We start from the raw sequence: 12,698 nt of genomic DNA on the forward strand, positions 1-12,698 counted from the left end.
CCAATTCCAAGATATCAATCCCAACACCCAAACACCAAATGGCGTCCACCACCACGCTCACCGTCGCCCTCCTCATCGTCTCCACCACCGCCTCGCGCGACCCCACCACCGACGCCTCCGGCCAGCTGCTGCGCGACCTCCTCCTCGCCGCCAGCACCACGCCCGCGCTCACCTGGGAGGTCACCGAGACACTCATCGTCCCCGACGACACGCAGGCCATCCAGGACGCGGTCGTCCGCTGGGCCGATGTCGAGAAGGTTAATCTGGTGGTGACGACTGGAGGCACGGGCTTTGCGATATCGGATGGTACGCCCGAGGCGGTGAGGCCGCTGCTGGGGAAGGAGGCGCCGGGGTTGGTGTGAGTGTCTCTCTCTCTCTCTCTCTGCTTTTGTACAATGTGAATGTGGGAATTGGGCTGACGGTGTATTGTAGGCATGCGATGCTGTCGACGTCGTTGAAGATTACGCCTTGTAGGTTTTGTTTTCTCTACAGCTGTGGTTTTTATTCACAATTCCTCAATTCTGCGATTCCCTATATATACATACCCACGACCTCCCCCCATACCTCTATGCCCACCTCCAGGGCTACAAAACACACAGCTAACCCTCCTCCCTCCCAGACGCCATGATGGCCCGCCCCGTCGCCGGCGTCCGCGCCCACACGCTCATCGTCACGCTCCCCGGCTCGCCCAAAGGCGCCAAAGAGAATCTCTCGTGCCTGCTCCCGCTCCTCCCGCACGCCTGCATCCAATGCAGCGGCCTCACCAGCTCGCGCGCCCTGCACTCTGGCGGCACCCCCGCGCTCGAAGCCCGCTCCGGCCTCCCCCCATCATCCTCCACACCCTCCACCCACCATCACCACCACCACGACCACCCGACCCCGCGCGCCCACACCGCCAACACGCTCAACGGGCCCGTCACCTCCCGCCACCGCGCCTCCCCCTACCCCCTCCTCACCGTCTCCGCCGCCACAGCGCTCATCGCCGCCGAAACAACCCCCACCGACATCGTCCCGCGCCCCGTGGGCCCCTCCCTCGTCGGCCACATCCTCGCCGAGGACGTCACAGCCCCGCACCCCATCCCCGCCTTCCGCGCCAGCATCGTCGACGGCTACGCAGTCGTCCACACCGACGGCCCCGGCGTCTACCCCGTCGTCTCCGTCTCCCACGCCTCCCCCGCCACCCCTACCGCCCCGCTTCTCCCCGGCCAAGCAGCGCGCATCACCACCGGCGCCCCCCTCCCCGCCGGCGCAACCGCAGTCGTCATGGTCGAAGACACAGAACTCGTCCGCGCCACGCCCGACAGCAGCGAAGAGCTCGAAGTCCGCATCCTCGCGTCGGACCTCCGCCCCGGCGAGAACATCCGCGAGATCGGCAGCGACGTCGCAGAAGGTACCGTGGTCCTCCCCCGCGGGTCCGCAATCTCCGCCGTCGGCGGCGAGATCGGCCTCCTCGCCAGCGTCGGCCGCAGAGACGTGCGTGTGCGCCGGAAGCCGGTGGTCGCGGTGCTGAGCACGGGCGACGAGGTGGTCCCGCACGACCGCGAGGGGGTGCTGCGCGCCGGTGAGATCCGGGATACCAACCGGCCGGCGCTGCTTAGTGCGATTGCGGCGTCGGGGTTCCCGACGGTGGATCTGGGGATTGTTGCTGACGCTGCGGGGGAGCTGGAGAGGGTGCTGCGGGCCGGGTTGGAGGGCGCGGATGTGGTGGTTACGACGGGGGGCGTGTCGATGGGGGAGTTGGATCTGCTGAAGCCGACGGTGGAGCAGGCGCTTGGCGGGAGCGTTGTGTTTGGGAGGGTGGCGATGAAGCCGGGGAAGCCGACGACGTTTGCTACTGTGCCTGTTGCTGTGCCCGGCAGTAAAGAAGGGGAGGAGAAGAAGAAGAAAAAGCTGCTGTTTGCGCTGCCCGGAAACCCCGCGAGTGCCATTGTGACATATCACTTGTTTGTGCTGCCAGCGCTGCGTGCGATGGTCGGGATGGTCCCGGCGGGGCTGCCGGTGGTGCGGGTGGTGCTGCAGGAGGACGTGCGGCTGGATGAGCGGCCAGAGTACCACCGGGTGCGCATCGCGGCGGGCGGCGGCGACGACGGGGACGGCAGGCTGAGGGCGTGGAGCACGGGCGGGCAGAGGAGCAGTCGTGTTGGGAGCGCGGGCGGGGCGAATGGCGTGCTGGTGCTGCCGGCGAGGGGCGAGTGTGGTGGGAAGAGGGGCGAGTTGGGCGTTGTGCCGAGGGGGGAGGTGGTGGATGCTATTCTGTGGGGGCCGCTGGGGCGGGGGAGGGTTTGTGATGAGGGGAGGGGGGAGGGAAGGGGTGTTTGTAGATTAGCTGGTAGTAGTCATAGATATATCCTGCGTGTTGGGGGTTGAGGAGATATGGATGGAGTTTGTTCACTGGACCATCATGGCTTTCCCCAGTCTTGTATGATTGAGAGGCAAATACGATAGTACTCGCCGTATATACTAGCACACACGCAGCATCACATTTCTACACCACCACTACATCTTCCCCCAGAAGAGTCGACCGCCGAGCACACACAGCTAGGTGCAGACAGCCATGTATATATAGCCAGCACATTCATGGTTCAGTTCTAGGCACAGTTGGTAAGTAGTATTCTAGCTGGTAGTTCATCGATAGCTAGCTACAGTGCCTCGTACCAGCTAGAAAGCCCATCATTTCCCCCCGATCTTCCTCTTCCTCTTTCTCTTTCTTTTTCCTTGCCTTGCGTTCTTCCCCCCCAGCCTTCATCCACCCCACTCTCCTTAATCCCTCCTGTTCGATCTGTCTCGCAATCTATGGTACATACACATATACCTACCTACATGTAGCTAGCAGCTAGTAGCAACCCACCCAGTACACCCAAAACGCCACACACTGTTGCAATACAATGCACCGAGTGATACCTCATGACGGAACAATCCAACCCCAACATTCAAAAAAAACGGCCGGAGAGACCTTCAAGTACTAAATTACATCCACTTATACGTACATGTAGCTGTCTCATACCACATCAATTAATACAGAAAAAAGTACAAGTACAATAAAAAGCCCATGACCAGATCATCTACGAGACTCAGTCCCACGGGAATCAAGGAAAGTTTGTATTTTACATTATGTAGTCATGCCTTCTCCCGAGTTTTTTTTTTTTTTTTTTTTTTTTTTTGCATTGGGCGCGATCGCGGTACATATGCAGCCCGAGAAACCAAGAGCTATTTTTTTTGGGTGGGGGGGCGCGGTCACCAGGTATCACTCGTTGGTCGATCGGTAGTTTAGTTACTTAAAAGAGAAAAAGAAAAAAAAGTGTTCAGGTTTGAAAGTGGAATTACTAAGCGGGATTCGAACCCGGTATCCGCTGTCGTCATAAGTTTCCTAAACCGGAGGCATATACCACTATGCTAACGAGAACTTCGAGGACTGCCTGCTGGGGAAGATGTTAAACGCATACGTAGACGTAACATCTACTAGCTTGGCCTGCACTAAAACGCTTATGAAGTACGTACTAGTAACACTCACTATAAACACGTATCTCACCTTTACTTGGTACTTGATACTACCTCCGCCGATTGAAGATGCTGTGCCCTTTTTACTGCCTGGCACGTACTTAGGGATTACATACATGTACCCAAATCTGCAGTGGCCAAGTTTGGACACGTCTTGGAAGCTGTAGGGCTCTGGAGTGGAATTGGCTGCTTCTTTCTATGGCAGCACGACGACTGTAGAGAGTAGAAGGGTTTCTTAAGATATATAGGGTTGCTGGCGTATGGTGGGTATTTACAGCTAGCTAGCCATTATCTAAGTTGGTACTAGTACATAGGAGTACCTGGGATCCCGGTGGGAAGGATCGAGGTGGGTCTTTTGTTACTACCCTGCCTACTTACCCTTGCTTACTTGTTCTATATCCATACTCTGGAGCCGGAATTGCTGTGAGAGTTGGTGTGGTTGTGGTACGTTGGCGGTCTGGAGATTTGGGGGAAAAGGGGGGGGGGGGGGGTTCGAGGTGGGAATTTGGAGTGCTATATATATAGTGTGGGGCCTGTGTGGCTCTTGAATACCCGGGTGCCAGGTCAGATCTAGGGTGCGGTTTTCCTTGCCTTTTTGTTGAGGATGGTCTGTCTGTGTGGGAGACAGCACAGCACACAGTAACTACAGAGGCCTCGGCAGCCGGGGGAGGGGGGGCAGCTTCATGGTCAACTTGTACGGAGGAGTGTTGATGGGGCTTCGCTGTGTGTATGTTTTTTAACGCATTCTTTCCTTCTTGTGCTGGGGGGAAAAAACGAAGGCCAGGAGAGGGAGGAAACTTACCTGTGGGAGAGAATAGACACAGAAGTAGAATGGAGGGGTGGGGGGTTGGGGCATTTAATTTCCCCTCCCCTCATAGCTGTTTAGTTGTAAAACAAAAGTAGGAACGAAAAAAGATCAAGCATGTACGAGCCCCCCACGGAGGTAACAGCAGCAAAGGAAAGAAGGTGAACATGGGGTTGGACGTGGCCCAGCGGTATAGAGCTCACACTCTGTACCGAACTTGTGAGCGTTCAACCCCCCCTCCGGACGTAGAAAGATGTAGCAACCGAGGCCTAGGCGGTGTTGCGAACTTTTTTGTTTTGTTTTGTAAATTATTGATGTCGAGCGGGGGGTTTTTTTTTTATTTATTATAATATTCGAGCAACAGCTATGGACTTGAGATTACTGGTAAAAGTATGATATATAGGTATGACCGGGTACTTCCGAGTCAAAATAGGACCGGAACCACCCCCCCCCCCCCATATAATATACAATGTAGTAATTTTGCAGCTAGCACTACGCCCTTCAGAAGTGCCTTTGTTCACAATTGTCGGCCATATGTAGTCACAAACCCATATGAACAATCCAGTATGTTCTCACCAAGCCGAATTAACCATTGTTCCTACCCAGCTAGCCAAACCAATCAGCAACCCGCATTTGCGAAATTTTACTCGTCCTGACATTTCATATTATAGGAGATTACAACCCCACCCCCCTTTTCTCCTTTCTCTACAGGATACCGATAGGGAGACCATAAAGCTTATCAGATAGCATTAGCACGTATAGTCCTAGCCCTGATCGGGAGTTCCGGCCATCAAAGGGGTCTCGACAAAATGGAGACAGGCGGATAGACGGCTTGGTTCATCAACCATAAATGATGTAAGGAGATTGTAAACGGGTGTAAACGATGACATCTCTTCCTATCGAAGATTCCTTACATGTATGTAGGCTGGTCTAGATAACGATAGATCTAACTGCATCACCAGATATCACTCGTGACAACTCTCTGGTGCCGGTGACCTTGACAAACAGTTTAAACCCTTCCACTACTCTATAACTGTTATATTAAGCCTATCTTGAGTTGACGGGTGGTGTGCTCACATCTGCAATACTCTTCCCACTCCATGACACATTTCAAGGCTCGATTTAATTGTTTTCCCGGTCTGATAGACGCAACTGAAGCTGCTGCCTCCAATCTTGCCCACATGTATCAGAACCCTACAGCCCTGCGGCCCGATCACGCCCAATTCTGTGAAATTCTGTGGGAAACAAGGAAATGGAAAGTCTCTCTCCACGATCCATCTTGAGCGATTTTTTTTCGCAATTTGAGACACGCATAGATGGTCTCCAATTCCACCTTCAACTCTGATGGCTAGCACAGTCTGTCACAGGAATCGGATCACCGAAGTACGCGGAAAGATTCTCTGAGCGGAGGACGCCCGCTACTACAGTTCAGAGACACCGAGGAGCTCCAGCAACTCCATCTAAGTGATGGATAGCCCCTCTTCCTGTAAACATGCCGACTTCCCAGCGGCTGATGGATACTAGCTACTCTGGACCGCTCTTCAATATTTCTACGGCCGAATATATAATAGGCTAGAGCAGCAGAAGAGTACTTTATTGTGTGAGTACGAGGGCCTACTTGACCATCAAAACTTCTGATAATGGGGAGCTTACATTAAAGGTCGTTTTTCAATTCGGCGGCGTATTATATGTGCCTTCGTTCTAGTCACTTTTGCTATTGATTCAAGACTTATGTATACAGGGAAGTTTTGACGGGCTCAGGCCACCAATTTAAAGACTTGACGAAAGTGTTTCCCAATTTATCAGTCCACAGGAGTTCCCAGGTTCAGTAGCTTATACCCTACCACACCTGGGGAATACCAGTCACTGCTAGATTTTAAGCCAAGTTTTTTTCTTCCCTATATTCCATACAGGCGATAGTTCTTCGCCCTAAAAAAGATACTGGACCCCATCTAAACAAATCTATTGCAGCTAATTTTATTCTTTGATCTCCAAGGCGTGGAAGATACTCAACAAATAGAACTCAGCAAATCACTTACCAGATTTACCCAGAAACAGCTCTCCCAACATTAATGCCTCTTCAATACTATGACAAGAAATCTTTACTCAAACTTCTCATAGACAGCCTTCTCGGCCCAGCTGTCATCCCCATTGAGTGACAGCTGCGATAGTTTCCAGATTTCATCAATCAACGCAGGTACGAAGGTTCCTGGGCCTTTTGTATTAACATTAGCGGCTGCCTGATCACTAGCAATAGTGAACAAGAGAAGGCCAGAAAGAATAGCAACGAATGGGTCATTCGCCTCAACGGCGAGACAGGCGGCCAAAACAGGACCCAAGGCGTCATTTCCCTACGTTAGAACTGTCAATAAATCCATAATAAAAATCGCGAGATTTTCATAAAACTTACAACTGTATTCAAGAGATGTGAACCATTTTTGATGTGAATAGTACGAATGCCATCTGAGAGGACGTAGACACGCCCTGTAGAAAGTACAGCACAACTCTCCCTTAATGCGAGTACTTTGCATTCCTTCGAAACAATGCCAACCAAGTCTTCTTGTTCGATACTTCCAGTCTTCTGAACATTATTTTTGCACATGTCTGAGAGATGAAGGATCTCTTCGACGGTTCCCTTAATCAGAGCAAAGTTGCCAGCTGCCAGCAAACTCTCTGCAGCTGCGCTTCTGTGGACATTGATACTGTCGATCTTGGGCTCAAGGATAACGGGGAAAGCTTTGATGTTATAAAGTTTAAGCGCAACAATATAACCCACGGTTGAAGCTGTTCCCATACTGATAAGACAGCTCTGAAGCTGTTGAAGGTTGTCGCAACGATATTTCATTTCTTCAAATACAAGAGAGTACTCCGGGACCGATCCACTAGATTGTAGGAATAATTGATCAGTTTTTAAGAAAAACAGTCCAACATACTATAGTGATTAAACTCACATTGCAGCGCTTACTCCCTTAGTTATATCTTTGCTCTCTTCAGGGACGATGCACCTGAATGAAGGGCGATGCTTAGAGATACTTGCAATGACAGAAGACACCTTAGCAGTAGGTAGTTTCTTTGTGTCCGAGAATACAGAGTCTCCAGAACCAACAGTAGCACCAATAGCGCAGCTAGCCAAGTCCTCTTCAAGGCTCTTCTGCATGGCGTTGATAAGATTTTTGGTTTCAAGGATTCTAGCTACCATTGTCACATGGCCCAAACTTTCTCGCCGTCAGCGCCATAACTGTAAAATGAAACCCGAATCACTCACTCGGGATCATATCCCAACGCAATACCATCGGCCTTTTTGAGCGGCACTCTTGACTGGCTTATGGCCCGCCGAACGTTTTCCGGTGTAATCCCCCCTGCGAGTAAGAACTGTATTTTCGGATCGAGGCCTACAACATGACTCAATATATCCCTGGCCCCAGCAGCCCCCAACGGGCTCACTTGAAGAGGCTCCACTGCAAGTAGAGGCTCATATACAGGCCCAATGACTTGGTACGCAGTTTGAACTTTCGACGCAAGATAGGCTTGACGTTTATTGGTAATCGACACACCGATCAATTTTTCAGGCCCCATAATCTTCCTGGTACTCATGTAGTCTGATATTCTACTCAGCACGGCTTCGCTTTAGACGCAGCGAATAACTTACCAAGACATCCTTTTCCCACTTCCACCCCATCAACTCCTGATGCCATCGCAATGTCAACACGATCATGGATGATCAATGGGATACTGTACTTCTTTGTAACCTCATGAATTCCTTTGGCAAGCTTTGTGTAATCGCTCGTGTCGATGGTGGAATCTCCACGCAATTTGATTGCAGTTGCTCCGGCATCAATCAAGTCTTTGACCTTCTGCACATCGACAACTAATCCCTGATGTGGTCTATTCACCCTCAGCCAATCAGCCAACCAATGTCTCGATTGAAAAGATGATGAGAATACATACGGTCCTTCATTACGACCTTTGAAGGGTGGAAGCTCCTCAGACACCCTCAACAAGTTGGGGTTGATGACAACATAGAGCGAAAAGTCCGTCATTAGGGATGTTTGAAGGGCTAGCTAGTTAAAAGCAATTGTGAGAAACTGTTGGTGTAGCGGGCCTTTGATAGCGTTTTGAGGTGTAGAGGGATGGAACAAAGTATGGGTGGGTAACTGACTAGCTCCATGACCCGTCACCAGATATCATTCGTCACTTTTAGAAGACTTGGCACCAGCATCCATAGAAATGTGGAGATTCGTTGCGTCGCATAGACCTTATCATATTTCGTAGCAAGAAGACAAAAACATAACTATTGAAGATAACCCCCGGGAGGAGAGTAGAAAAGACAAAAAGCACACAAGTAACAGAAAACGGAAAAAGAAAAAAAAAAAAAAGAATAAGAAGCGCCACCCTTTCCCCCAGAGCCATGAAAAAAGAAGTTATTCATCAAACAAGAACCCCTCTTGCTCCCAACCAGAATCCCTTCTTTCCCAGGCTGATAATAGTTTGAAAAGAGTTTTACTTCGCAGGTTTTGAATTTTTTTTTTCCCCCGAGGATATCCATATTTCATTACCCAACGAATATCATCACTTCCCCGATAAACTTTTAAACCCCTCCCAGGTTCCAAAAGGCTTACTCGAACACATGCAAAATCGTATAAAAATCGATCTCACCATTTAAGTGTTCATGTAACTATGACATAATATAATCAGCGCAAGAATTTGAGAAATTCTTCCTCGAAGGAGTACTTACGAGCTGGCATCAATTCCGCCCTCTGGGAACGGGTCCAAGCTGACTTCGAACCTTTCCATAATCTTGTCAAGGACCTCGGCGTCCTCCTTTGAGCTCACAAAGGAGATACTCAAACCCTTGGTTCCGAAACGACCGGCACGACCAACACGATGCAAGTAAGAGTCGGGGTCGGATGGAAGATCATAGTTGATAGCAAGGTTGATACGTTCAATATCAATACCACGACCAAAGACATCTGTAGCGACGCAAATCCGCTTATTGAACTCTTTGAATTGCTTGTATCGTGCAATACTGAATAACCATGTTAGCATCGGTCAATGCCAGGGAAACCAAGATATATACCGATCTTCCTGGGCCATTCCACTGTGCACAGCAATGCTGGGAAAGTTGCACTCCGTCAATAGTCTGTTGAGCTCGTTTGCTCTCAGGGTACTCTTGACAAAGATGATAACTTGGTTAAACTCGAGCTGGTCCAATAGTTCGTTCAGTTTCCTGTTCTTCTCCTTTTCATCAAGCTTCACGTAGTACTGCTGAAGACCGTGTAAGGTAAGTTTGGTCTCGTCGTCTACATAAATTTCCAGAGGAGACTGCATAAACTTCTTGCAAATCGGGCGGATCTCCTGCGAAAGAGTGGCAGAAAACATCATAACTTGCTTCTGCTGAGGAGTTGCACGGAAGATTTCCTGTACATCGCGGCGCATGTCTTGATCAAGTCAGCTAGTGTAAATTAATAGAAATATTGAGGGCGTATCCAAATCAAACATACCAATCTGCTCCAACATTTTGTCGCACTCATCCAACACAAACACCTTGACGCTCCCTAGCCTCAGGTGCTTGTCACGAACCAACGCGTTCAATCGACCGGGGGTCGCGACAATGATGTGGGGGTGTTGATCCTTGTTCTTCAATACCTCCACGTCCTTTTGCATTGGGGTACCACCATAGAAGACTGCAGTGCGGACATCAGGCATATATTTGCTGAAACGCGCGTACTCGTTCTTGATCTGGTATGCTAATTCACGGGTGTGGCACATGACCAGGACTGAGACCTCGCCAGGGACAGGGTCGACTTGTTGAAGAGTCGTGAGGACGAAGACCGCAGTCTTACCAAGACCGGATTTGGCCTGGCAAAGAACATCTGTTCCAAGAATCGACTGAGGAATGCAGACTTGCTGGACTGTAGGAAGGAACCGAATGTTTATGTTAACTCGCGCATTCTCGACCGATTTTTGTAAACAATGATGATTGGGATCAAGCAAAGTCGCGCATGTGTGCGTATGGGTAGCCACGTCTGTCTATCTATCTATCTTGTCCGTCTCCGCGTCTCGCTCATATACCGGCCTTCTGCGGATTGAAAAAAAATCCCCCCTCTTTCATGTTCTCTCCATGCTTCCCACCCTCGATCGTCGCGATACACCAAGCGAGTCAAATTGAAAAGGCAATGATGACGTGACGATGTCGTTGGGCTTCCTGCCAGGAGAAACATATTTTTTTTGCAATCCTTGCAACCAGAAGCCATACATGTTTTGCCTTGAACTCCAGCGCCTGAGTGGCCTAAGCGAGACGGAAGAACGACCACGGAGATGACAGATGACGAGACCACCCAAGACGACGATAAGACGCGTAGATTGAGGACAGAGATGACAAGAGAGGATATATTTCTTTTTCAATTAGGGAGGAGAAAGAACTGACCCTCGGACGGATGTTCGAAACCGCAGTCGACGATAGCTCTGAGTAGTTCGGGCTTGAGAAGGAAATCTCGGAAACCAGTCGAATGAATTCCGACATAAGAACCCTTCTTGTCGGCAGCAGTGGCTCCGGCTCCAGCGGCTGCGGAAGCAGTCGCATCTGACTTTTTAGCAGCAACATCACCACTGACGGCGGTGGTGGTTGCGTCGACTTTGGTATCAAGACCCTCGTCGTCAGAGTAGTCGATAAGATCTTCCTCGCCAGACATATTGATTGATCGAATTGATTAAGTCGGTTACAGAAAGTGGTATACGGTTGGTTAATATCTGAGATGGATGGGATGTTGAATGAAGATGGAGGTGAAAGGTGTTGAGGTAGAAGAGAAGAAGGAAGGGAGGAAGGGAAGGAGGGAGTGAGCGAGAAGAAGGCTCAGCTCAACAATGCAGAACAACGGAAAGACCGCTTTAGGAAAGAACAGATCAGCAACGAGTCTAGCGAGGGTTAACGGGACTTCAGTTGATGGGCTGTGAGACTACGTGTGAAGAGGAGAGCGAACGAGTGGAGGAAAAGAAGAAGAGAGAATCTGACGCAGTCAATAAACCATCCTGTGCTGGCATCCCCTAACCCTGTTATGATTACTCAGCACAAAATCATCAGAGCCTCAACCAGACTTGAACCGTAGACCGTACGGAAAGCTTGATCCCGTACAGAGCCCCCCATGAGACCTTTTACTTAGTCCTTAGTACTAACGTAGATATTGATGTGGACGTATCTACCTATTTAGTATGCTTCTACTACATGTAGTAAATACATATTTTCTATTATTAAGAAGTTACATCAAGCTCTTGCAGGTTTAACTAAAATCTATAACGCACATAAAATGAACCATGCTCACATTGTTCCCACTCGCAAATTCGAATGTATCTACAGGCCAGTACATATTTTGGTTGATTTACCCATCTTGAACAAGGCCCCACTAAACGCTGGACTAAGCTGGCAGGTACTAGAGGTGTTGCATGACAGCAAACCTCAAACTTCAACACTCATACTCGACACAATGGCAAAAGCCAAAGCCCGACAGCCCAGCAAGCCAAACGCTCCAAATCCTCATATTTACGCTCGAATAAACTTCCTCTATCAGTCCGCACAACTTCTATCCTATAACCAGGTCTCCGATACTACTGCTACTACTACTACTACTACTACTACTACTACTACTACTACTACTACTACTACTACTACTACCCATCCTCATCCTTCCAGTCATGGCACTGGCCCTTCCAGCGCCAATACCTCTCTCTCGCGCTTCTACCTCTCAAATGCTCGCGCAGTCGCAAAAAAATCAGTGCTACGTATCTCACCAGCTGTTAAGCGCACTATCTGCAAGCGGTGCGATGCTCTTTTGATCCCTGGTGCCACAAGCACACATAGCATCGTGAACGACAGCCGTAATGGGCGCAAACCATGGGCAGACGTTCTTGTCGTCGAATGCAACGGTTGTGGCGCAGTAAAGCGGTTCCCGGTTGGTATGGAAACCAAGAAGAAGGACTGGAAACTGTGGAGTGAGAGGCCGGATGTAGTTATTAGTGGGGAGGCCAAGAACAATCGTGGGGATCAAGAGCAGCAACAGAAACAAGGGACTGCCATGGAGATAGATACAACGGAGGGTCTTGCTCCTCACAAGGCTGAGGAACCGGATTCAAAGGATACTGTCGATGGCACCGCTGCATAATTGTAATTTTCAAGAACTGCCTACATATCAAGAACTTGAATACTTGCATACTGAAGTCAGGTACATGTACTTGTAGGTAACCTAAGTACATGAATGCTACATGTAGTATTATTAGCATAGCATCGTAATACTCTCTGCTCCTCGATATCGATACGCGTGTTGGTTTAGAAAACTTGACACGGCCATGCCCCATCCAGCTAGCTATGTAGCTACTCGTAAAGTAAGGGAACTCCAGTTCG

General features: G+C 49.8%; 4 protein-coding genes across 4 annotated transcripts; 2 read left to right on the top strand and 2 right to left on the bottom strand.

The window, feature by feature from the left end:
- Nucleotides 1-38: 38 nt before the first annotated feature.
- LAJ45_02337 (uncharacterized protein) lies at nucleotides 39-2,367 on the top strand (the record flags this gene model as incomplete). Its single annotated transcript, XM_046111928.1, has 4 exons — nucleotides 39-358; nucleotides 433-470; nucleotides 620-1,412; nucleotides 1,470-2,367. The coding sequence occupies 4 exons, from the start codon at nucleotides 39-41 to the stop codon at nucleotides 2,365-2,367; spliced, it is 2,049 nt and encodes a 682-aa protein (XP_045974828.1).
- A 4,038-nt stretch (nucleotides 2,368-6,405) lies between these two features.
- On the bottom strand, nucleotides 6,406-8,343 carry LAJ45_02338 (uncharacterized protein; the record flags this gene model as incomplete). Its single annotated transcript, XM_046111929.1, has 6 exons — nucleotides 6,406-6,654; nucleotides 6,714-7,185; nucleotides 7,255-7,518; nucleotides 7,569-7,902; nucleotides 7,953-8,188; nucleotides 8,252-8,343. The coding sequence occupies 6 exons, from the start codon at nucleotides 8,341-8,343 to the stop codon at nucleotides 6,406-6,408; spliced, it is 1,647 nt and encodes a 548-aa protein (XP_045974829.1).
- A 619-nt stretch (nucleotides 8,344-8,962) lies between these two features.
- On the bottom strand, nucleotides 8,963-10,995 carry LAJ45_02339 (uncharacterized protein; the record flags this gene model as incomplete). Its single annotated transcript, XM_046111930.1, has 5 exons — nucleotides 8,963-8,978; nucleotides 9,039-9,329; nucleotides 9,381-9,741; nucleotides 9,805-10,215; nucleotides 10,731-10,995. 5 exons carry the CDS (start codon nucleotides 10,993-10,995, stop codon nucleotides 8,963-8,965), a joined length of 1,344 nt encoding a protein of 447 aa, XP_045974830.1.
- A 789-nt stretch (nucleotides 10,996-11,784) lies between these two features.
- LAJ45_02340 (uncharacterized protein) lies at nucleotides 11,785-12,459 on the top strand (the record flags this gene model as incomplete). Its single annotated transcript, XM_046111931.1, has 1 exon — nucleotides 11,785-12,459. One exon carries the CDS (start codon nucleotides 11,785-11,787, stop codon nucleotides 12,457-12,459), a length of 675 nt encoding a protein of 224 aa, XP_045974831.1.
- Nucleotides 12,460-12,698: the final 239 nt, after the last annotated feature.

This window comes from Morchella importuna (assembly GCF_003444635.1).
Source record: "Morchella importuna strain M04M26 chromosome Unknown Morimp01GS004, whole genome shotgun sequence".
Taxonomy (NCBI): Eukaryota; Fungi; Ascomycota; class Pezizomycetes; order Pezizales; family Morchellaceae; genus Morchella; species Morchella importuna.